The 24,150-nt window shown below is 36.5% G+C and overlaps 1 protein-coding gene across 1 annotated transcript in view; it reads right to left on the bottom strand.

Moving 5' to 3' along the window:
• Nucleotides 1–3,498: 3,498 nt before the first annotated feature.
• The window catches only part of LOC143374559 (uncharacterized), a 73,167-nt gene continuing 52,515 nt past the window's right edge, over nt 3,499–24,150 (bottom strand). Inside the window, exon 2 of the mRNA XM_076822797.1 lies at nt 3,499–5,957. Within this exon, the coding sequence (XP_076678912.1) occupies nt 5,706–5,957 (252 nt within the window). The 3' untranslated portion in view covers nt 3,499–5,705. The remainder of the gene's footprint in view (nt 5,958–24,150) is intronic.

Raw genomic sequence — 24,150 nt, 5'->3', positions numbered from 1 at the left:
ATCATTTACTTCGAAGGGTTGGTGGAAAGAACATTTTCATCATTGTTTTTTTAAGGAAAACTTCAATGCTCTCATTGCTGTATAATTGAAGCTAATAACACAAATTCATTCAGGTACAGCGTTCAACAAGAATATTCAACGTTCAGCTGGCTGCAAGAGCAAAAGAGACAAGGGTGGGAACAACGCAAGTCTCCTTTTCCCTCGCGATCAAGTGAATGAAAGATGTTCTTGCCGAAGGTCGTCTGGAGGTCAACATAGCGTATACCGAAATAAACCTGTTTTTCCCTCAGCTACAAGAATACCGCAAAAATAATGTATGATTTTAATATAAAAAAAATAAAGACTATCGCAAAATTTACCATGAAAATCCAATGAAGAAGAATTTCATTCTCTCGTCCACCCTCGAAACTGAACAAGTTCGTAAAACTCAATTTTCACCACAGCAATTATATAAAATAATATTTCAAGTGATCGTAACATATGAACCACCCAGTATACCATTTTACACGTGTGTACAATAATATAAGTTAGTAAATAAGAGAGCAAGTGTTCAACTTTTTGGAAGACGATTGAAACGAGAGTCATTGTCATTTATGCCTTCATACGCAGTACATAAAAAGAACATAATAATTCGTTTTGCATAACGATTTTTTTGTTTATCTACACGAGGTGTTCGAAGATTGCAGGAACATTAATAGCACCTTGTTTCGCAATTTATTTTATGATTCCCACGTTGGATTTTATAGTTCTCAATGATCTGTTAATTTCGCCTCGGAATCGTTACTCACTGCCATCTATCGGTCCTCCAAAAAAGTAAACTATTTAATATCTATGTACTATTTTATATAAGGCACGTTATTCTCCTGGTATTAGTGTTACTCGATGGCTAATTGCTTAAACGCTAATCTTAATTTAATTATATATCTTAAACAGCACTATCGCGCAATTCTGAGTAAAAAAATATTCTCCAGAAGGCCACATTTCTTGAAATCGTTTTTTTTTACGATTGCTCTTACTGACGAATTACTCGAACGTGTGTGTATATATTTATGTAATACAGAAATATTTTTCCGGCGTGTAAAAAAATAATCCTGCAGCCTCGTTCGCGAGGACTTTCGGGTTTCTCTAATCACACGTCGGAGGCGCTGGGTTTCCTTTCTAGGAATTGATTGTTTGTTTCTGTTTTGAGGCGACAGTACGTAATACTATGTAATAATTAAAATCGAATTTCCATCGTTTTACCTAAAAGACATACCTAACAATATATACAAAGTAATCGATCTTTTGATTAAGTCTTTGAGCGTAATGATCGTTTAATGCTTATTTAATACACTACGTACACTGGAATGATATTGTCCCATATCACAGAAATGTCGAGCGTGCTCGTTGCACCCAGGCTGTTCCGAGATTATTTCGACTATTCTGCATATAAAGAAAAATAAAGTATTTAAATTACGAGAAAATTTTCAAGCTAGTCATGGTAATAAAATTTAGTTGAAAAACGAAAGTATAGTTTTTTCTTTCTTGTTAAAACTTAAGAAATATAGTATTTAAACCTTATGCCGTGAAGTGTTGGGAGATTACATAATACGTAATCTATGCCAATCAATTCTAATACCATTATTTGTATTTACAATTTTTTGCCAGAATTTCACCCGGAATGGAATGGAAAAATCCATCTGGTCTGTTAAATGAAGTTAAAATGTGCGATCTAAAATGCCTCTAACAGGCACAATCAAAGTTTCTGCAATACTGTAATAATTTTTCAATTCTTTGTATAAAAAAACAATGCACTATAACGTTATTTATTTTCTCCGATTTTTCTCCAGCAATTCATGTTCAGAATTAAACTGCAGTGTCACGCAAATATGATAACTGATAAGAGGTAGATGCTTTTCTACAAGTTACTGTTCCATTTACCTGAAATATGAAATTAAAGCTTAATTCTGCTTCTGTTGTTTCTAAAAATGATTACAGTACAGCAAAACGTATATACCTAAAAATTTTCAAAATAATCTTGCACATAATGTGCTCCAATGTTTGCATACACTTCACAATGGAATTAAAATTTCTGCGAGATAAAATTTTCACATTTAGATAAAATCTTCACATTTAGATAAAATTTTAGAATATAAATTAACGTTGCAAACCCACGGCATAAATTTTTAAATATTACACTGCAATAGACACACAAAACGACAAGGCATAGATCGAACGTGTGGAAATAACGAAACACAGATCTTCCCGCGACATTTCATAGAAAATATTTGGATGTTCGCTTAGAGAGACGCATCAATAAACATTTAAATTGCTTTCCTTCTTTACAAAATAGGAATTTCGTGATCGATACTCGAGCTTCCTTTCTCGTGGCATCAACGATCCAAAAGCTACGCCGCAGCGCTCGTGTCAGTTAATATTTCCCCAAAAAGCTTAAGTAATTCGAACGCTTCTTTAATTTTCATTTAAAACAATATTAGCCCGCACGAAATAATTCGGTGTATTTTATGTTCCTGCTAAAATATTTTGCAGGCTACGCCGAGGAATTTAATAAATAGATGCAATGCTGAAAGGGCCTGATTAATAGACACAAAGGCAGACGGAGCAACGTATAAAAACGAAGAGTTTCGTCCCCATCGGAATCGAGGGAATATTGATCACGAAAAGCCTCGCACCGAGTACAAAATATATTACTATACGCTGGTTATTTACATGCAGTCTTTTGCGATCCAGCATACACCGGTACAAAGAAAGTAACGTTCGAACGCGAGAAGTAAAGACGTAAACTGAAACTGGCGTTTCCTCGAACACTTAAAACGAACGTACGAATGATGAAGATGGCGGACTAAACGCTAGAAACGATATAAAAAATAATGCATGGCTCCCAGGGAGGGTAACGGGAACGCGGGCGGGAGGCGGCGTCGCCTCGTTGCATCCGGCGACGCGGCTCCCTCCCCTCTTCCCCTCGCGATTCTAAACATTAGAACGAAATACGTTATGGCAATCCTTATGGCGTAAATTACATAATGGCACAAAAGTGTGTTCCCCTTTTCGCACCGGTCCGAACATTGAGAACAACAGGCGCAATATTGGCAAAAACTTTGCTCCTCCAGGAAAGAAAATGCCCGTGCTGAATAACGGTCAGGGATCAGCTACACGCTTGGCGGAGTCCCTTCAGCCAGTTACCGGATCGCAACGCACCACTAACAACAACAGAAACGGTGCTGCGCCTGAAGATTTCTTCTTTTCCCCTGGATATTTCAAACGAGTATTTTCTTCTTTTAAAACGCCAATTACGTTGAAACTGGTACCGAAATAATACTTTTAGATTCGCTTAAATACTAGCCGATGTCCTCGCTCGAGTTTGCGGGATCATTTTATCGGTATTGAAATGGGTCGCTGGGATTATTAACAAGAAGAGTTTCCGAGGTATTGGCGAGGAAGTGTTGAAAGTGCGAAAGGTCATTAGGGGATTGAAGTTCTCCTTTTTTCTTCCTTCCATTTCTTTCCGCAAGAAAGTTTTCGTCATTAGCGCTCCTCCCGTCTCCCGATACTTCGCTTATCCACTAGTTTCTGGCACTGCACGTTTTTTTTCTCTGTCCTCGCATACTTGCTTCTGTTTTTTTACTCTATCGTTCCTACAGCTACATATATATGTGTGTGTGTATATATATACTATACTTCAATAATACTTTCTGAGCGACCCTTCACATGAGTCATGGCAATCCTCTTTTTTGATCTCGTATTTTATGAGACTAGGAGCAATACGTACACGCGAGACAAAATATTTTCTTTGTTCCCCGCTGGAGAGGGAGAGAGAGAGAGAGAGAGAGTAGCATCGTGAGGGGGCAGAGAGGAGAGAAAAAGAGAATGCACAGAGATTGCGATTCGACGAACGACGAGGTAAGACGGGATTAAATCGCGCAGGCGAATGTTTTGCGCGTGCGTGTTCTTTCGAAGGTGAACGATTAGCCACCCCGACAAATTTCAACTCGCGCGAAATGCGAGACGATAAGCCAGGATCGTGTAAATAAAACCATTCGAGGTACCATTGGCGGCGATTCTGCGGCAACCAAACGCGCTTAAAAAGCAAACCCCTCTTTCGGGTTGAAGAGCCAAGGTAAATGCCTGCGTAAAATTAAAACCCAACCACGAAATCGGTCGAGGAATTAAAATCGAAAAGTTCCGGCACTTTTTTCCAGTAAAAGTACAGAAATAATTTTTTTAAAAATTCGTCGCGGGCGAGCTTGAGTTTCGAAAACGCTAAAATTTTACAAAGCTTCCGGGTGCTTGACGCGCAATTAAATATTGTAACAACACCAAACAAAAAAAATAAAAAAAAATCCTCATCCTACGATAGATCTCCGCTTCAGCCGCCGTTTCTGCGCGAGCTTCGGTCAACTATCCCGTGCGCAGGCGCCCCACTGCGCAAGGCAAAACAATGGCGCCCGAACGGGCGAAGCGACTGCCCAAGAGGCGAACCGGGCGGGACTGATTAATCAGCCTCCGCTACTCGTCGGGAAATTAAAAGCCCGATGCGCAGAGTCGCCGTGAAGGGCACTTTGTTGGATAAATTATCCTCTGGCGACGAAGGAGGTCGCGGGCCCCGTAAGAAGGGCCCGCAACCTCGTTCCTAGTGACCGTCTTTTTCTCGCACTGGCTTCATTAGTCCGTGATGCAGAATGGCCTCTCATGCGCGTAAAAAGCGGTCGCCGCAAAGTGTCGGCCCATGCCCTTAAAGGGTTTTACGAGTCTGCTTTTATGGTTTCTCATATTCCTCCTTCCGCCCCCCCTCGCGTGTTTCTTATTCGTGCAGTTTTAATCGGTGATCTTTGGGAGTCTCCTCCTCCGTCCTCACTCTTCGCTCGCCAAAGACCGGGGAGAGAAAACGCTGAAGCTCGGGGCTGCACCGACTCAATCATGGCATTTAAGGGTCGCGTAAAAGTGCCGGTAATCGGGCGACGGGGCAGACCCACAATCGTCTGGCCGCGATGCGAGTTTACGGCTACCGAAATGGCCGTTCAATTTGCAACGCGCGGATTTACGGGGTGGAAGTTAAGGGAAACGATGATCCCTTGAAAACTCGGCGAACGGTGCGCTCATTCGACGCTAAATTAACGACGCGCATTCAGCGTGATTCGTGGCTTACGAACGACCATGGGGCGGCAGCCTAGGCTTCAACATGTTCTCGCCCATAAGATGCTACTTCTCTCTTCGATTTATTTGCAGCGAGCAAACGGACAGCGCGGGCGACTCGGGACTGAAATGAATTTCGAAACAAAGTTGATCTGAGCTACCGCCAGTCCGCAGTACTAGTTTCCTTCTACCGTCCTTGGAGGGTCTCTAGCAATCGTAGATGGATTCGAAACTGTAATGGACTTGAGCGCCGCCTCGTTGTTCTTAACCCCCCCCGCGAGGGAAGCCTCCGCGAAATTGGTCCATTAAAATCTCGAAACTTCTGGATTCTAGGCGCCGCGTCAACTATTCGTTTCAGTTCCGAGCCACGGGATGGGAACGACCATCCTTTTACTAGCTGGTGAAAGTGCATTTCGTGACGGTTATATCAATGCCGGAATAGTATTCCTTCCTCACGGTCCGTTGGTATGCTAGGTAATAATTTAACTCTTCTTGAAAGAGGTGTTAACGTTAAAAAAAGACTCCATCTAATACAGTTCGTTTAGCGATCGCCGGCTCCCCGAGGGAGATGCTTATAATCTCCTGAGGTTCCGCTTGCTCTGTCTCGAACCGACTACCAGGCGCTTGTTCCTCTTCGTCGGCGTAGCTAGCAGAGGTGTCTTGCAGGGGCCGGTGTGCGGCTTCGACGAGCACGAGGTGCAAAATTCTAGCGAGCAACCTTGTCTCGAACACGTCCCCACGTTCTTCTCGCCGTCCACGTGGCAAGGGAATGAGCACTTCGGGCAGGGCAACAAATGCTCCCAGGGTGCGAGTGTACGACTAGCCTGGAAACAGAATGATGAAAGGAAATTAGCTATGTTTTGTATCGTGATTGTAATCAAATTACAGTACTCAAAATTATGGGCTAAGTGGATTATTCGTTTGGTAACTCCTTTACATTTGTTTTTGTTTATTTTTTGCGTCCTTCAGAGGGCAGCTAAAGGGACTGTGTATTTTTGTATGGCCTGCTCAAATAGGTCACGAGATATTTTGGTACAAAGCATCACCTAATATATATTTATTTTTGGCTGTACTTCCGAAAGAAGGTGGCTAATCGAGATGAAACTTGGTGGGTATTAACGAGAGGTGTGCAAAGACCCCAAATATTAAATTTTAGCTTCGGCAATTAATGCGTTCAAAAGATACAGGGGTTATTGTGCATTAAAGGGTGCACCTTACCGATTTTTTTTAATCACTTTACCACGGTCCACCCTCTTGACAATATTTATTTTGACTTATACCGACACAACGCATTCCACTTTCCAACTTGTCCCGGGTATTAGTTTTGGTTGGGACTAGATTAGTGCGGGAGGCGCGTAAAGCATGGGGGCGAACCGATGTGAGTTTGGCGATGCTAAAAATGAGACTGTGGTTAAATCAAAAAAAAATTCTACAAAAAAAATAATAATAATTTTTTATTAATATTTTGTAAACTAATAAATACCCGAAGCTACAATTTTAGATTTAGGGTCCACACCCCCACCCCATCCCTCCCCCCAAACCTCATCTAAATCGGCCACCGGTCCCTTTCGGAATAATATCCTTATTTTTGTGCGCACAAATGATTGCTTCCTGAAAAGTACGTTTTCTCTATTTTATACGAAGAAGTTTGGTAGGTATCCATGTCTCGTAAGAGAAGGCACACTGTCATCAAAATGGCGACCAGATAAACTACTTTATCGACGCAGCAATACAACTTCTCTTATCTACGCGCGACACATCCTACACCCGATCGAAATTCTCATACACTCCGAAGATAATGAATAAAAATTGTCATTCGCAAATGAGAGGTATTTTAATTGAAAGGTACATTTTAATGGAATCGAAATTATTTTCCATAGATAAACTTTGCAGAAAGATAAACTCCCCTCAGAAGGTAACGCAGGAATTATCAAAATGACAGTGGTAATGCAGATTTGCTCTTTACCGACTGCTGATAATACAGTACTACTGGCGCTTAGATCGCATTTTCGCGCTACATTTGTTAAGTAACTGCGATAATGCGAAAGCTTATGCATTTCAAGTGCACTGTAACTTAAAAACATCTCCACGAAATCCTTAAATACATCGGAAAAAAAATTCCAACACCTAACTGCCACGATTTATAAACTTTCGATTTCAAAATCCATCTAAGTAATCGCCTTTTTAAAATTCACAAATATACCATAACAGATCTGCGCACCTCAACACGCTAAATGCAACTTAACTATAACAAAAAATAATAGAATGCAACAAAATTCCATTATAATATAAACTATAAGAATATATAATAGTGCATATCTGTTCCCTTGTATCCTTGCCAGCAATCATAAAATTAACGGACGCTGATTACGCAGAAAACGAAACTGGTGGCCCGACCCGGCCAAGTGTGAAAAACCTCATTAGTGCGTCTCCGTGTTTCTCTTATCGCGGAGACCCAGACGTGCTTTGTTTAGAGATAATGTAACTAATCGTGTTTCTATTTACTTAATTGCCAAAAATGTAATTAGTGGGCAAGCTGAATGTCTCACTTCCCAGTCCCTTTAGTGCAGGCCAATAATTAATCGGATTAGTTACGTTAGGTTGCACCTGTTCGTGTCAGGATGACTTATTGCAGTAACGCAAGGTGAAAGGAGCACTGAGCTGTACGCTAACAACACCGGGATTACAGAGGATTCACTTACGCCCGTACATTTTCAGAAGCATCCCAACGAACGCGTGAAAGAGAAATTCAAAATTTTCGGATAATGCATAAGATTGCAGTATGGCAATTAACGCTAGGTAGTTAAATTTAATTTTCACTGCCCAAGCCTTTCTATGACCTCAGACACCTATTTTTAAATATTTTATAGGAAGGTATAGACACTCATCGAAGCAATTTATTTTCGGGATCTAATCCAAAACTTAAAATCCTGATTTCCTTAATTAAAAATTAAATATTTAATTTAAAAATTTCTCACCTACTTTAAAACTTTTCACATTGATTTTTACAAAATTAATACCATGTAATTTAATGCCCATTTTATTATTTTTTTCTACCTCCAATTAGAAGAATTAAGCAAGAAAATTAATTTTGCACCAAAATTCTAGCTATAACACTAAAATTCACTTTACTGGAAAGATATCTGTATTTATCAGTAACACATGTCTGCAATGAAAAACCTTTTTTTTCTTCAAAATTTTGCCATTTTTTAACATACTTTTCGCTTCAGAATTCGAAAAACAAGCTAAAAATCTTATGTCACATTTCACTTTCCACTACTAATTTCATTCAATCGCATATTACAGCATAAAAACGTCAAAGTAAGTTGTAAAAAAATATTGTACGCGATGAAGCAAACCTGTTACTTTTACAGTTAGAAGTAAAAAAACCCAATAAATTGAGCACAGCTTTTAAAAAAAAAAAAGTTTCCATTACCCTTAATTTCGTAGCCCACTGTAATTGTCACTGTCGATAGCTTTAAAGCCAAAAAAAAGGCGAAAAATAAATACAAAGTGTACGAGTTAAAGAATGTAAACGATAGGGGTGAAGAACCTACTCAAAATAAACGTGCGCGCAAATTGCACGCGTCCACAATTCGACATAGAGTCACGAACAACAAGCAACGTTGTCGAAGCAAGCTGTCGAGCATCTGTCGTGCATTGATAATTAGCGGCGCAGAAAATGCGTGAGAAAATTTTAGCGATCACGTATGCGCGGCGAATAATATCGGGGGGTTATCAAAAGGACGCCCGTGCCCCTTCCTGCGCCGATACGCTGAAAAAAAATCGCGCGCTTTCGACCGAGAGGAGTAATTTACGGCCGTGTCATTGGGATCCTCGTGCCTAGCAACTGAGCGGATTCCAGTCAACGGACCCGAAAGAAACGTCGAAACACGTTGGCGCCAGGATTTCTGGCGGGAAAGCTGGCCCCGCCACGCCGCATAGGACCACAGACACGCACGCACACAGTCTGATGACCATACGCGATCTTATCTCTCTTCTGGTTCATTATAAAAAGATGCGATACGATTCGTTCAATTACACCCACGATTTTTAACCGCTCTTGCAACGATACGCGGATAATTTTTGTTCAAGTAGATTGTGATTGGAAGAAGTTTGTAAGGGCTTGTATATATTAGTGTATGTTTGTATGATTAATTAACAATTGAATCTCTTGGGTGAAAAACTGATGGGCTCTATATTTTGTACATTTTTTCGAGTTTAGTAATTAACCCTTAACTGGTATACTGTTTTTTCAAAAGTAATTGTTATTTTGGGGTCGTGGCAGACCCCAAATAAAAAAGGACACAGAAATTTGTAAAGTCGACATTAGATGAACCTCTATGAATACCTATTTAGTTCGTAGGTAATGTATAAAATAATAGATACGTAGAAAGTTAAACTATTATGATGAAATTAATTAGAAATTCAGTTTACAAACTTAGAGACAACCAAATATTTTGCAGCGAACCTTGCGTGCTTGGGGTCATAACTGACCCCAGGATACCAGTTAAGGGTTAAGCTCATATTTATAAGGGAGGACACCGTGTGGTAGACACCGATTTTGAGGAGCCTTGGCACGATGGATCTGTGTCGAAAATAAGTATATAGGTGTTCGAGCGTTTCAGTCAATAGGCCTTAATGATAGAAATATTTATATGGAAATTATTGAAAATTTCATAGTGGCTGTGGGGTTTTAGTGGGTAAAAATCCCACACTACCCTGACGCCCGCGGGAGATTCCCTTCTGGAAGCATCGGGGTACCTTTTGAAGATGTCTCCACGTTAAAAAAAACTTTATAATTTTTTTTTAAGAATTATTTTTTTATAAATCATTTTCTTTTATAAGTTTTTTTTCTAACTTGGGTAAATCTTCAAAAGGCACCCCGACTCCTTCAGAGGGGAATCCCCCGGGGCGCAAGGGTAGTGTGGGATTTTTACCCATTAAAAACTCACGGCCACTATGAAATTATTAATAATTTCTATGTAAATTGTATTATTAAGGCCCATTCGCAGAACCGCTCGGACACCTATTTACTTATTTTCGACATAGATCCAGCGTGCCAAGGGTTATAAAAATCGGTGTCTACCGCATGGTGTCCTCCCCTTGTTAGTGCTTAATTTGTTCTTTTTTTACTTTTTATTTTATGATTTTGAGCAGTTTGTCTTGTGAGGGGCTGAGTTGTTAATAAAATGGTAGAAGTTATAGAGATGGGGGTAGAAACTTTGATGGGTGTTGAATATTAGAAGGGTGGATTTAATTGGTGTAATTAAGTATAAGAGATCGGGGTAGGGATGGGATATTAAGGGGGTAATTTTACAGGACGAAATATTTTTTGTTTGGAATCTCATTTTTAGAAAATATGGCAGTGAATATTCGTTAAGTGCACACTTAACTCAGCAAGATTTGCCGGAATATGATAGTAAGTATAATATATCGAGAATAAGATGAATCTTTGTGTGGAAATGAGTCAAAATTGTAGAATTTTTTTTTTTCGAATTTGACTTTGTGTTCGAGAAGATCGGTGTTGAAGTGGACATCCATACCTGATCAAATCCACAAGTAATCGTTGAATGTGTAAAATTGATATTCTCGAAAATAAAGTTGCATTCGACGCAAAGCTTACAACTTCCGACTGATTTCTATGCGAGGAATCATTTCACTCACAGTTATACTATATTTAAACCCCATTATGCCAATTCTTAATGTGTTGAACGCGTTCTTAATAGATATCTAATGTCACTTTTTGGAAAATAAAATTCTAAATCAAAAAATACTGTTCTAGATTTCCAACTTCTTTCTTCATGTGAAATCACTACCTTTTGGCTTATATCAATAGTTACAGAACACCCTATATATGGACAAGACACTTAAAATATAAAAAATATATTAAAAAAATTAAATTAAACGATTTTATTTAATTTGGTAAAAAATGCAGTAAAACCTAAAAAATAATTTAAATAAAATCGTGGGGCAGGATTATTTCATCACTTTTCATTGCTCATTTGAATGCTTGAATGTATTTGAAATTGATTCATATCCTGTTATGAAATATCCTGCCCCACGATTTTATTTAAATTATTTTTTAGGTTTTACTGTATTTTTTTATCAAATTAAATAAAATCGTTTAACTTAATTTTTTTATATATTTTTTATTATTTACTTTTTAGTGTCTAAGTTTTGATTTGAGGTTATCAGCTGATTTCAAGTCGTTTGGATTTGTGGTTGTGCGTGTTTATTGTAGGGAATGCAATTTTTCCACCCCCTCGAGGGTGTTCTTTTATTAAATTTTCATTGTCATCATAACTACGCACGCCTGCAAAGTTCCAAGTCTATTGGATTCGTGGAAGTGGGTTAAAATTAATTTTCAAGTTTTGAAGCAAACAAACAAACAACCAGACAGAGAAGTGAAACTAATATAAAATCGTTTAAAAATCGAGTAATTTGTTCAGTTTCTAAAATCGAAGGTTAACTTACAGCACATATAACATTTCAATACGTTATATTAAATAAAAGTTTCGAAGGCCATTCAACCGCGTAAAAAACCTTTAGTAAAAAATTTAATAATATGAAAATGCATGAAAATTTTGCCACATTTTCTTAGTACTATTCCATAAAAATCAGTTATAATAATTATAAATATAAAAGCACGATGTGCACTTGGTATATTCTGTAACGTAAAGCTCTGCTTCCTCTTTCGCGCAAAGCATTAACTGTTTAAATACAAATCCTATTTTTATTTCTTCTATGCTAAAAAAACCATACATGCAATTTTCTAGTAATACAGATGTATAAGAGAAAATATTTCACCGCTTGGCATTGATATTGGCATAATTCAGAAAATGTAAATTTTACAGGGAAAGCAGTTATTATTATTTATTATTTAATTATTATTATACTAACACGTAACGCCTAGCATTACGTCTTAGTATAATAATAATAAAATAATAAATAATAACTGCTTTTATTATGTTTGTATAAAACACTACGTTTCTAGCTTACTTAGATTTACTTATAGTCTGCTTAGAGTTATTTACAGTCTACTTAAAGTTGTCACAGATTATTTATTCGTAGTTAAACCCTACCTAAAATTCTCTTCCTCCTGTTATTCTTCTAGACAAAATGCTCGTAACCTCATGCTGTTGTTTACTAAATTTGTTAGTTCCCATAATTGTTTCTCCTTACCCACTAATAGTATAACTATCCAGGCGTTATTGCAGAAAAAGTAGTTTAAAATTTGCATTTGACTAATAGTTGAATATACCAATCATATAATTCGTTGAAACCGAAGCTCTTTGTGTAATGCCACTGTAAGTGCCAAGCAGCGATTTCATAGAATTTAGAAAGGAGGAAAGTCAACAAAGGAACCAGGCATCAGATCGGAACTTCAAATCTGAAGAACGTTATTTCCCAACGCAACGGTCGTTTCTAACGTATACCGCCTGTAGCAACCGAGTTCAGAAATGTAGAAAATGATGGCAGGGTTCTACCGAACGCCCTCTTCTCACAATGTAGCAGCCGGCTGGGGCAACATTGTGCGGCGCGTATCGACAAAAAGCGGTGTCGTAACGGACCCTAAATATCATGGGCTGCAGAGACCCTAACACATTTCCTGCTACGAAGACGAAAATTCTTCTCAAGCAGCTATGTATGTGTTGCGAAGAAAACGACTGCCATGGAGTTCGATATTGATATTTACACACGAGCGACAATATATCATGGCTACGTCTGTCAAAAAAATATGTCAGGAATTTACACGAATTGTAGCAGTATTGAAAGGGGTTCTCAAAATAGAAACCACGATAATTGTTAATAAAAATAAATTACACTGGACAAAGATATAAATATACTTCAAGAGAAACTGGAACAGGTTAAAAAATATCATTCTAACAAACATAAACTGAAGTAGTATTAAATGAAAAGTGTATAAATAAACGTAGGTATATATTATTGAAGTAAATCAATATTCATTTATTAGGCACATACCAGAGGCATTAACTAAATAAAAATTATTTCAATAACGGATCAAATAAAAGTTACTTTAACTTTATACTATTTGACGAATAAAGTTATTTTTTTCATCGCACAATCATTTTTTAACTTTTATTCCTTATTCAAAATTTTTATTTAAATAAAATTTTGCGTTACCTAACGCGTTACGAATTATAATTAACTACACAATTTATGGTTGTTGGTAGTGCGATATTTTTTAGCAGAATGAAGTCAAACGAGAAATTTAATAATGTTTAAATTCGTGTGAATAATTCAAGTCTTTTAAACTAAAACTCAGGACTTAACAGAACATTGGTAATAATCAAATTACTCATCGAGGAAGAAAAATGACGCCTGTACATTCCCTAAAAAGACTACAAAATTATACAAATTTGATTAATAGGAGGTTCACATGAAACAATGTTGTAACGTAAGATTTTAAGATACTGGGTCCAATCCGAACAAAGATATTCGTCAAGAGTAGTTTCGTGTAATGATCTCGGGAGTCGGAAGACTTTCGTTCAACCGTGTAGGTCCCGGTCATAAAGAAAGGGCATTTCGAAGCAGACAGACACACACAATGTTACAGAGCACCGCCCCAAACTTCGTGGAACGGAGATAAGCATTTTTCTTCAGTTCAGGCCTGGCACAATGTTGAATCCAGAGGATGAGAAGTGCCGTTGTATTTGGTCGCGACTGTTTCGTATTTGCTTTTCCTTCGAAACGGTACGTGTTTTTCTACGATACTGCCGCGCATTCATAACTCCGCGACGGAGTTCAACAATGTTGGGCCCCGACAGAAGTTCGCTAGGGGGGGAACGACACGCTGCACTGTAGAACGTAGATATACTGCAGCCTACACAGGAAACATGTAGTATATTTCGTAATCTTCGAACGGAAAACATATTTGAATTTGGGACTTCCTCTCGATCAATATGTATGCATATTCTATGCTTCTGGGAGCCTTTTCTTGTCGCCGAAACAGTGACTGGAATACTGAAATATTTTACTTGGTAGATAATCTATATATTGAATTCCAAATAAAACTGTTCTTCTTAATTTTCAATATTTGGGTATCAATTTTGGGTATGTTAAAGGAAATTGGAAATTAAAATCTGATTACGATGAAGTGCTGGTTTCGAGTTAGAAATTAAATATGTGATTAATTGTTAGTTACTTGTTCTAAGTTCTTCATTCATAGAAATGGAAATTGTATTTTTTTTTAATGTAAAATTTTTCGTTTTTCAAGTTCCTGCACATTCCAAATATTCATAAAGATGCTAAAAAAAAAAACAGTTATTTTTAGGAAACTTGTGTTAACTTTCCCATTAACCCAAATTAATATTTTTTACAAAAATGTCATAATATTTTTTGTCTATGCAGTAATGAAAACGCATTATTATCAATCTATTAGCATTACTTGTAATTTACCCAGATTGACAGTGCTTTTAAATGAATGGTCTGAAAACTGTAATTATTGTTACGAGGAGAAAGTGTGTGTATGATTATTCTTTAAAGGAAATTACATAAGTACAATCTTGAGTTATGAAGGAAATCGAAACTTTTAATGAGAAAGCGATTGGGCTTTCATGGAACTTGTACAGAAAATTGTACAGTATTGAAGATTGTACGATATCAAAAACGAAACATCTGCAATAAAACTCGTGTATTTTACTAAAATATAGATACTTAAAGAGCAGCTAAATGTCTAAAATTTCGTTGGTGTTCTGCTTTCTAAAATATATATTTAATTTATTAAAAGTTCTATACAAGCCAAAAGGGAAAGACAGAAGAACCTAAGTAGTCGTATGAAAGCAGAACACAATATATATAATGTAATTTACTTTTTAAAATGGGAAGTAATTGTTTCTTCTTTTACTGTAGATATATATATATAGTAATAAATTAAATATATATATATAGTAAAAGGAGAAAAAATTACTTCCCATTTTAAAAAGCGATCACCATTGTAATATAAAATTTTAATAATTATTTAGAATGTTATATTCCTTAAAAAAAAATAAATACCCAAATTTTTCTTTCTCCATTCCTGTCACACACAAGGAAAACGCTGGGTAATACAAACGGGTTCAAGACTCTCAATACACTTCAAACCAACTCAACGGGTTCATGCACACAGATTTCTGATAACGCAAATTAATATAGCACTGTTAGCTTTGCAGTGCTGTCTGGTTTCCGGTCTCGATAAATTAATTATGTGGGCATGATATCCTCGGGAAGCAGTTTAAGTCATTTAAGACCGGAAGTTTTGTGTTACGATAACTTTCTATGCGTTTCATATAAATTCTAATAAATTTTTATTGCGACCCATTTGCAAGTTCCACTTTTTAAATTTTCATGTTTTCAAATCCATCTAACTTGATAGAAATATATGTGCCGGTGATTAAGAAAGTGGTGTAAATTAAAAATCTAAAAAAAATTGAATTCATCGCTTACTTTGTGTTGCATAATCGTACATTACAAAATAAATGATAAATTCATTTTTTTTTTTTAAATTTTCGACTTATACCACTTTCGTAATCACCGGCACATGTGCAAACGGGAATAGATTTTAAATAACCAAACTGTTTATTTCCATACTTGTACCCCTTAATTGCTAAAATCATTGTTTTATATTCCTATAAGTTTCTTATATTTATGTATTTGCAACGTTCCAAATTTTGGTGTTTTTCAAATCTTATTCGCAGGAATCAAAGTGTTTTACTTCTATATGCTCTTCATGTTTATGTATTTACACAGATTAACAAAAACTTTGTTCCATCATTTACAGAGACCCAACTGTTATATTCTTCTTAGTCCCAAAAGCATTCTCACCCCTCTTCAACTTTCTTACCGTCCAGCTACTGACTTCTCTAAGGATTACAAAATCAATTATTAATAGAGACGTCAAGATAAGATCTCGAAGATCGCGGTGTTAATAGAAGGGGGCGCGTGAAAAATGTAAGAAAGAATATTAATATTCCGAGTGCGCAAACAGGTAGCAGGTTTTGATAAACGAGGCCAATTCTTATGCTAATTATTTTGTAAAAAGATCGGTCAGGCAGCTTCAAATATATGCGAATAAACGCTCAATAACGGCATGGTTTTATTTTTAACCGCTTACTAATATAAATGAAGGTACATTCTATTCTGACTCATTTTGCAGTGGAGTTTTATAAATAAATATGTGCTATGTTTGTGATAAAAGTTACAAGAGATAAAATAAAAGTTCAAATTTCTATGTTCGGAGAGCTTCTATTACGAGAACAATAAAATAATTGAAACTAAATAGATGTACCTATTCGTCTGTATTAAATTTTTTTAGAATTTGTGATTTTAATTTTCTAATTCGTTACTTCTCATCCTTGTAAAATCCTTAATTTCGCTAAATCTGTATTTATAATGACACTACTTGTTGCATTATTCATCTAAAAAAGGTACTATGCAAAATTAATGCAAAAGAGGAAATAGTCTTGTAAAAACTAGTTTTCGTAAGAATTCTACAAAATTGAATGGTCTTCTCTTTTTTAGAGAGTTCATAATCAATTGAAAATATTATTTTATCAAGTAATACCATTTATGGAATATAACAAAATATAACTTAAGAGTCAATAGTTACGTAATAGATTTTACAAAAATTCTCTTTATAATTGCGTTATTACTCTGATGTTTATTAAACCACGTTACTTTATAAATGCTTAAAAAAGGATTATAATTGTTAGTTATAACATAATATGGCCGTTAGAACAAAGTAGTAGTTAGTTAAGTAACATTATTTAACAAGTTTCGCCGACGACTTCGATTGCATTACTTGGTTTATAATTAACTAGGACATACGTACCATAAAAAATCAGCAAATACTGCACGATGGAATACGCGCAAATAATAGAAGTTACTGAATCGCAATCCAACATTTAAAAACCTTCCTACCTGGCGCCAGACATGCACGTATTTATACCAGTAAATATTTGTTCCGGAAATGTACCTGTTATCATAACGCACCTTAAATAACTACTCGCAACTTTAACCCTCTCGTTGTTCAGTAAAATAAGGAAATAAGGTTTAAAAAAGTACCTATTTTCAAAAGGGTCCGAATTATCTTTATTTGCTAGAAAAATTCGAGAAAACATGTATTTTAGTCCCTATGTATTAAAGTTCAAAAAGGTTTTAATTTTTGTATTAAAAAAAACACCATTTGTTATATCAGATTCTCAGAAAAATATTTACGTGGTTAAACGTGAGATTTATAAAAAAAAAAAAAAAATTATGTGGTAAACCTTGAGATCCCCAAAAAAACTACTTGTGCCAGAACTTGAGACATTCATAAAAGTTCACATGTCGTCCTTACACGTTTTAATAAAAGAATGTTACAGTAAAATATGGTTAAACCAAATCCAAAAATTCTTTACGAACGATTTACGCGAAATTGAAAAATTCACTAGCAAAACCGTTCCCCCGTCGTTGCGATAATTGACTAAAACAAGGTGACTGTCAGTTACTGTTTACGCATCTCTGCAACGGTACAACTTTCATTTATTCAGTGTTACACATTCACTTCGTGACAAATTGGCCTCCGCTGCGACCGAGTGCTGAAGGCCTACCTATTCAAGGTGTGTTCAGAATAATTTGCAACACGCCAGGAATATCTAAGAAGGGGTTCAATAGACAACGATTTTTCGAAGGATGAAAGCTTGCATGCGTTCTTGTGGAAGCAAGGACTTTCAATCATCTAAGGAGAGCAGGCTTTGATATTAAACCATAAATCTCTTACAGCGAGTCAAAAAAGTATTCGTACACCAATTTTTTTAGGCAGAAACGTTATACAAACAAGTGATACAATAACAAAAACTGTTTCCATTAACCCGGCGGGAGGCGCACCCCATATTGTAACACAGGTTGTCGCTACTGGGTGAAAAATACCCAAAATTGAAACGTAAAAAAACACGGTTTCAGAATATATTTTTTTAACTTTGTAATTTTTATGTTAAAGTACAGTGTTTTAAGAATCAAACAAAATTTATGAAATATTTTAAAATCTGTATTAAAGTTCATTAAAAAATTGTAACAAAAACTCGGTCTTCATATTTTCGCAACTAGCGCCTCTGTGGTAAATTTTACCCAGTAGCGCCTCCCGCCGAGTTAATAATGTACTATTACGTGCAATTTAACAATTTTTCATGATGCGTTACAAAAAAATAATTTTATAAAAATAAGAATTTAGAATCGAACAAGTATTTTCAATACTTTTGAACACAATGTATAATTCATTAATAATTAATTTTGTTTTTATTTAGATTCATACAAATTTGCAGAAGTTAAGAAGCATTTTGAAATGACGAGTTAACTCGTCTTCGCCGTTTAGCAGGTTAAAGGTTTCTAGATTTAGGAAGCCACTAAACATAACCAGGGGCCCTGAAAATTTCAGACCATTTATAGTAGTCCTTTTCGCCTATCGCGTCGAATTAAGGTGCCCCCGTAATTCAATATCTCCATTAAACGTACTAGGTCGGTATCGAATTTCAGACTTTGATTCCGTCAAATTAGATTTCGGTTCGGTTAATCTCACCAACCTGCGCGCGCAGGTTTCCCCGTTTACGGTTGCCCGAAATTCTGCCTTCCCTTTGTCGCCTTTCCCTGAAATTTTTGACAAAACTGATTTTTATCTCACGTCCTGTACTACTGTCTCAGGTTTCACACCGCGGCGCCCGAAGAAAGTCCTTCGTGTTCGATCATTTCGACTATGTTTTCTCAATAGGTTCTGAATCAAATCATTTTTCTTTTTTTTTTTAATCTTTCAAGCAAATTGAAATTAATATTTTCCGACATTTTAATGAAACTATTGTCCATCACAGACTCTGTCAGAAATATGTACGGGGTGTTAAAAAAGTGATGGTCACTGCTTTCAGGTGTAAATCTACACCTCGTTGGAGATTTAAAAAAAAGCTTGCTGCAAAAGTGTTTATAACATTGAGCATTAATGTTAATTTCTTAATATCAACATATTCTTCTCGCTGAAAGGAGAAAAAAGTCTAAAAGGGACCATATGTCGCAAATGCACCATTTTCAAAAAAAAATTGATAAAGTGTATTCGATGAAACCATTTTTCACGTTTTTGAGAAAACGGTGCATTTGTGACATATAGTTTCTGCCTTCAGCGAACAGAATATATTGATGTAAAAAAAATTAATATTAATTCTTGTTTAATGTTGTAAACAATTTTGCAACAAGTTTTTTTTTAGAAATCTCCCAGAACCCAGAGGTGTAGATTTACCCCTAAAAGCAGTGACCATAACTTTTTAAACACCCTGTACATCGATTGTGAAGCAAGCTTTCGATTTTTAAGGAAGTTTTATTTCAGAATTTACTTTCTGATTAGAAGTGAAAATTGATAGTGTAACTTTATAAGTTCGTTTGAGAATCCGCTTCATAGAACTCAGTCTGTGTCTACCATTGAAGTTCGCATATGAATAGAGTGGTGCTAATACCACTTTACACGTCCAAACCTAAATATCAGATTTCTTGATTTAATCCTTTCGTGAATTTTCATGTGGAAGTGGATTAACGTCGAGCAATTTCTTACAAGTTTAAAAAAATTGGAACACGTTCTACTTATTCGTAACTGAGAATTGCATAATATTAACACGAGCTGTTAAAAACATACTGATAGAAGTTTGAAATATTCTGAATATTTAAACTCAAGAGAGATATACAATATTTAAACTCAAGAGAGATATACAATATTTAAACTCAAGAGAAATAACAATATTTTTATCAGGACGGATCTTCGTAGCTGTTTAAATTGGGCAAGCAGCCTCTCAAGTCTTAACAATGGAATTAAAATGCCCCTGTCCTAATAAACAGCACAACGGAATGCAAGGGCATTAAATCTGCACCTTTTAATAAGCATGGATCCATTCATATAAAATGAGTCCCGCCTACCAGATGTTCACGTTACCATCAACAGATTGCTCCTTTTTCTCAAACGAAAAAAATATCTTTCCATTATACATCTCAGCCATTACTCAACGTGAATCTATTTCTCACTACCAAAAATTTACAAAAAAAAGTGCCAGGAAACCATAAGGTGATTGTCCCAATTTCTGCTCATTTAAGAGGTTACTCATCACAAAGAAGGTGTAAAAAATTTGTTTGTGATGAAAATTTGCAGAGTAATTGATTAATTCTTTAATAATAAATCAACCAATTCAAAAACTATTTGAGAAAGATATTTCAAGATGTTTAACTATTAGTAATTTGTAATTAAATATATAATGCTCTAAATGTCCGTATTTCTACTCACCATTCGTACCAATTTCTGCTCACATAATATGTTGCATTTTCAGGTTAAACTAAGTTACATCTTTTATGGAGAGGTTTTAGAACCCAACAGTAAAGCATAAAATAATGATAAACAAAAAATAAAGTGCCTTCAAATAGAAGAATAATTTAAATAGAGGGGTTGGTTACAGCATGCATTGAATTGTGAGGTTATGTTACTATAAGTGTGGTGAGTAGAAATGCGGACACGACGGTGATTCACTTGACCCTAAACCTACTCACCTATTTCCTACTTAAAAATATTAAAAATAGTAAAAAAAAATCTAAATCCAGAGCATAATACAGTATCTGTTTTTGTTATTAAATAAAAACTTTTACTGAAAAAAACTATTTTCTGCCCAATTATCGAATACCAATAGTGACGCTGTTCCTCAGCACAACCAGCTACACTGCATTCCATATAAGAGCATACCGACGTCCCTACCGATCTGCGCTGCTCCCACTATTACCCACGGTTTGAACCGCACGCGATTGGTCGTGGTGGTTTCCAAGGAATAACTGGTACCTCCCAAACGCGGGAGCTGACCGTTGTCAACGTAAACAACGTCCCGCACGAAAAGTTAACAGAGAGAGTAGAGGGCCGTGCGACGGAGAAAAACATAGGCGGTTAAGTGGGGGGTCGGGCGTAGCAACGCCTACCGAGGGGCGTGTCTGCGCGAAACGAGTATGCTCTAATGTGGAACGCGGTGTAGAACACGATCGAAAAATCATAAGTCTCTCGTTTTAAAAGTTTTTCGTCACTTATGCTGCACTTAGATTAGCCCCAAGCTCGTGCGACACTCGCGTAAATGTTTAAATAATTTAGAATTATTTTGTTGCAACTATAGTACAAACGTAACGCTTATAATAATAAGAAAAATACGAAATGGGGACACGAGCAGAAATCGGGACATTTACCTTAATTAACGATGGAAAACAAAAGCAGGAGCACTTTTTTCTAAAACGTCAATATTGCCTCAATTCAAAATGAAAATATTCTACCACATATATTTACTTATCTCAAATAATAAATTCATTTTATCCTATAAACAAAAAGCTTGTCAACGTGGGAAAGTAAGTATTAAGTAAATTTAGTATTCCAAATTTCATGATTCCCCAAAAACCTGTAAAGCAATTTTAAAAAATTTGAATCTCCCGCCAGTAGCAATTTCGGTGTCCACTTTGTGCCAATGCCAATGCCTTTCACCCTCTCGCTCTAGCCATAACTAGAATAAAACCGTCTTGTTGACCTTTAGTTCTGAACGTTCAGAAATTCAATCGGACTTTCTGTTATCAGTTTACGCGCGTCCATTTAAATTCGTGCTCCCCGCGTTTTCGTAAGAACGTGTCACCTTGTGCATTCCAAGAATCTGTACTGCGCGCCGCTTTTAGGATCTTCGGCTATTATAGCGGAATACACGTTCTTGGCGAAGGTTGGAAGGAGGCATTGCATGGGAATTATAGCTGTTATCCGTGCGTACACCTTACCGGTCATTCGCCAACGGAAAAGGCGCCTCGTTATGTCTCATTAGCCGCGAAAATAGTCGGCAATAGACATACAATGCAGGTGCTCTGACCTCGTCCTTCGCGGCACGCTGCTTTTATCTCTTATAATTAGTTAATCGATTCACCCAGATACCGAGGACGCCAAGGTCGCTCGCAGGAACGCCCAATGTCAACGAGTGATGACCGTTTAACGAGGCTACTTGTAAAGTACAGACTTTACGAACAATGTTGCTGAACAATTAATTGCCACGCAGCCACGAAACAGCGTGAATAATTTATAATAAACTGTGAAAATGTTTTTGGTTTCTATGGTGGTAAAATAGTCACAGAAGAGAATTAATTAATTGTTAGAATAACAAAAATGTTGTAGAATGTCTGTTTCATTTTTTAGCTGCATCTTTTAATTTTGATGCAATAATTGTTTGCTTTAAATGAGTATTAACAATCTGAATTTTTATTAACAATCTTGAATGCTGAAGGCAACTTTATATTCTTGTATGTGTAACGTTTCTTTTTCGTCGCTGGGATGTCTCTAAATTTCCAAAGTCTCTGTTCACTTTCATAGCGGCAATAAATTTCTGTTGGTAGATTAAAGGAGATTCTTTAATTCAACGTCCTTGAGGCGAAATTAAAAGGGGCAAACAGCGATTAAAACCCCATTATTTTAATGAAAAGAGGATAGATAGAAATTGTTTATCGAGCCTAATGAATTATACATTCGGATTCCCGCCTAAAGTGACAGACGAAATTTAAGAGATTGACTCGAGGTCGCGTCGAGTGGATCGGTCACTCTAGTTCTGACATACAATTGCCTCTTATTCTTTACTATGTGATAACCAATTAAACCCTTCCGAGTATCATATCTCCGAAGCACATTTTGAATATTTTTAACCACTTAAGAAATCTATACTACATCAAACACGTGTACAAAGTTCCTGTTCAATACACAATAATGTTAAATATGATTTAAAAAAAAAAATTAGATGCATCACTAGGCATCAAATATTTTATGGCAAGTCAATAAATAATCCAAATTCTTGTATTCGCTAATACGTTCATTTTGACTTTTTATTGTCACAGGAATGCGCTGTAACTGTAATGGAAATTCTATGTTCTCGTTCGATGGAGTAAATGGCAGTTGAAAGGTGACGGGTTTACCGAAATACCAAGGGTTATTGGAATAGAAAGACGTTGACGCAGTCGGTAACGCGATCCACTTTTGTTCTCCGCCGAATGCACGATATCTATCAGGCAAAAGAGGAATTTCTCGGGGCAATCGAAGCCGTGGGCCCGGCAGAACGACGGGTCTCGGGTTCCGGGACCAAAAGGCCCAGGGTACACCGCCGTCCACACAGGTATACCAGAAGAGTACACCCATCGACCAGTTTGTACGTGCAGGTAGAAATGTACGCGCAAGGACTCAACGGGAGCCGAAAAATATTCTTCCTTTGAAAACCGAGGATAGTGAAATTTCCAAGGATCGTCGACTAAGGCGCTTATAAGGAGATATATGTGTAGATGTATAGAAGCTAACTCTCTCTCACCCCTGCATCCTTTGAACTCGTTCGCCATCTGCCGGTCGTTCAACGACTCGGAGAAGTTTTAACATCTTTTCACATTTGTGCGAGACACCAATGTTTTGGCGAGAGGCAAATGAAATAATTGCGCGAGGCTTACTACAACCAAATCTGAATTTCTGATAAAGACGAAGCTAGATTAAAATAGCTGAGAATACAAAATTGTAGAATTTCAAAAGGAAAAGAGTCGTAAGTTCCTTTATACAACATTTGCAGCGTTAACTAAAAATCTTTCAGCCACTATTAAATTCTCAAGATATAGAAATCTGAACGTCAGAAAATAATCAATATTGATACATAAATAATTCTCTAGTATTTTGCAAATTAATATTTACAACTCCCCGAATTATACACGACTTACTAAATTCTATAACAAAGTTTATTTACTTATCTGCTTGAAATCAACGACACAATAAATTTTCAAAAATTTAATACTAGTCGGAGGGACATTGCTTAAGAACAGGAATACAAATAGTTGGACGAGTATCGTGAGATCCTGGAAGCACCAGGAGCGGTTGAAGTTAGGAAATATCGCGATGTATTCGGCGAAGAGAGGTTCGCGCCAAAAGTTGGCGGCTTGAATATCCAGACGCGAGTTGCGTGCGAGTTGAGAGGGCTTTGCGCA

The sequence above is a fragment of the Andrena cerasifolii genome, chromosome 11 (genome assembly GCF_050908995.1).
Source record: "Andrena cerasifolii isolate SP2316 chromosome 11, iyAndCera1_principal, whole genome shotgun sequence".
Taxonomy (NCBI): domain Eukaryota; kingdom Metazoa; phylum Arthropoda; class Insecta; order Hymenoptera; family Andrenidae; genus Andrena; species Andrena cerasifolii.
This window is presented reverse-complemented; position numbering and strand designations above follow the sequence as displayed.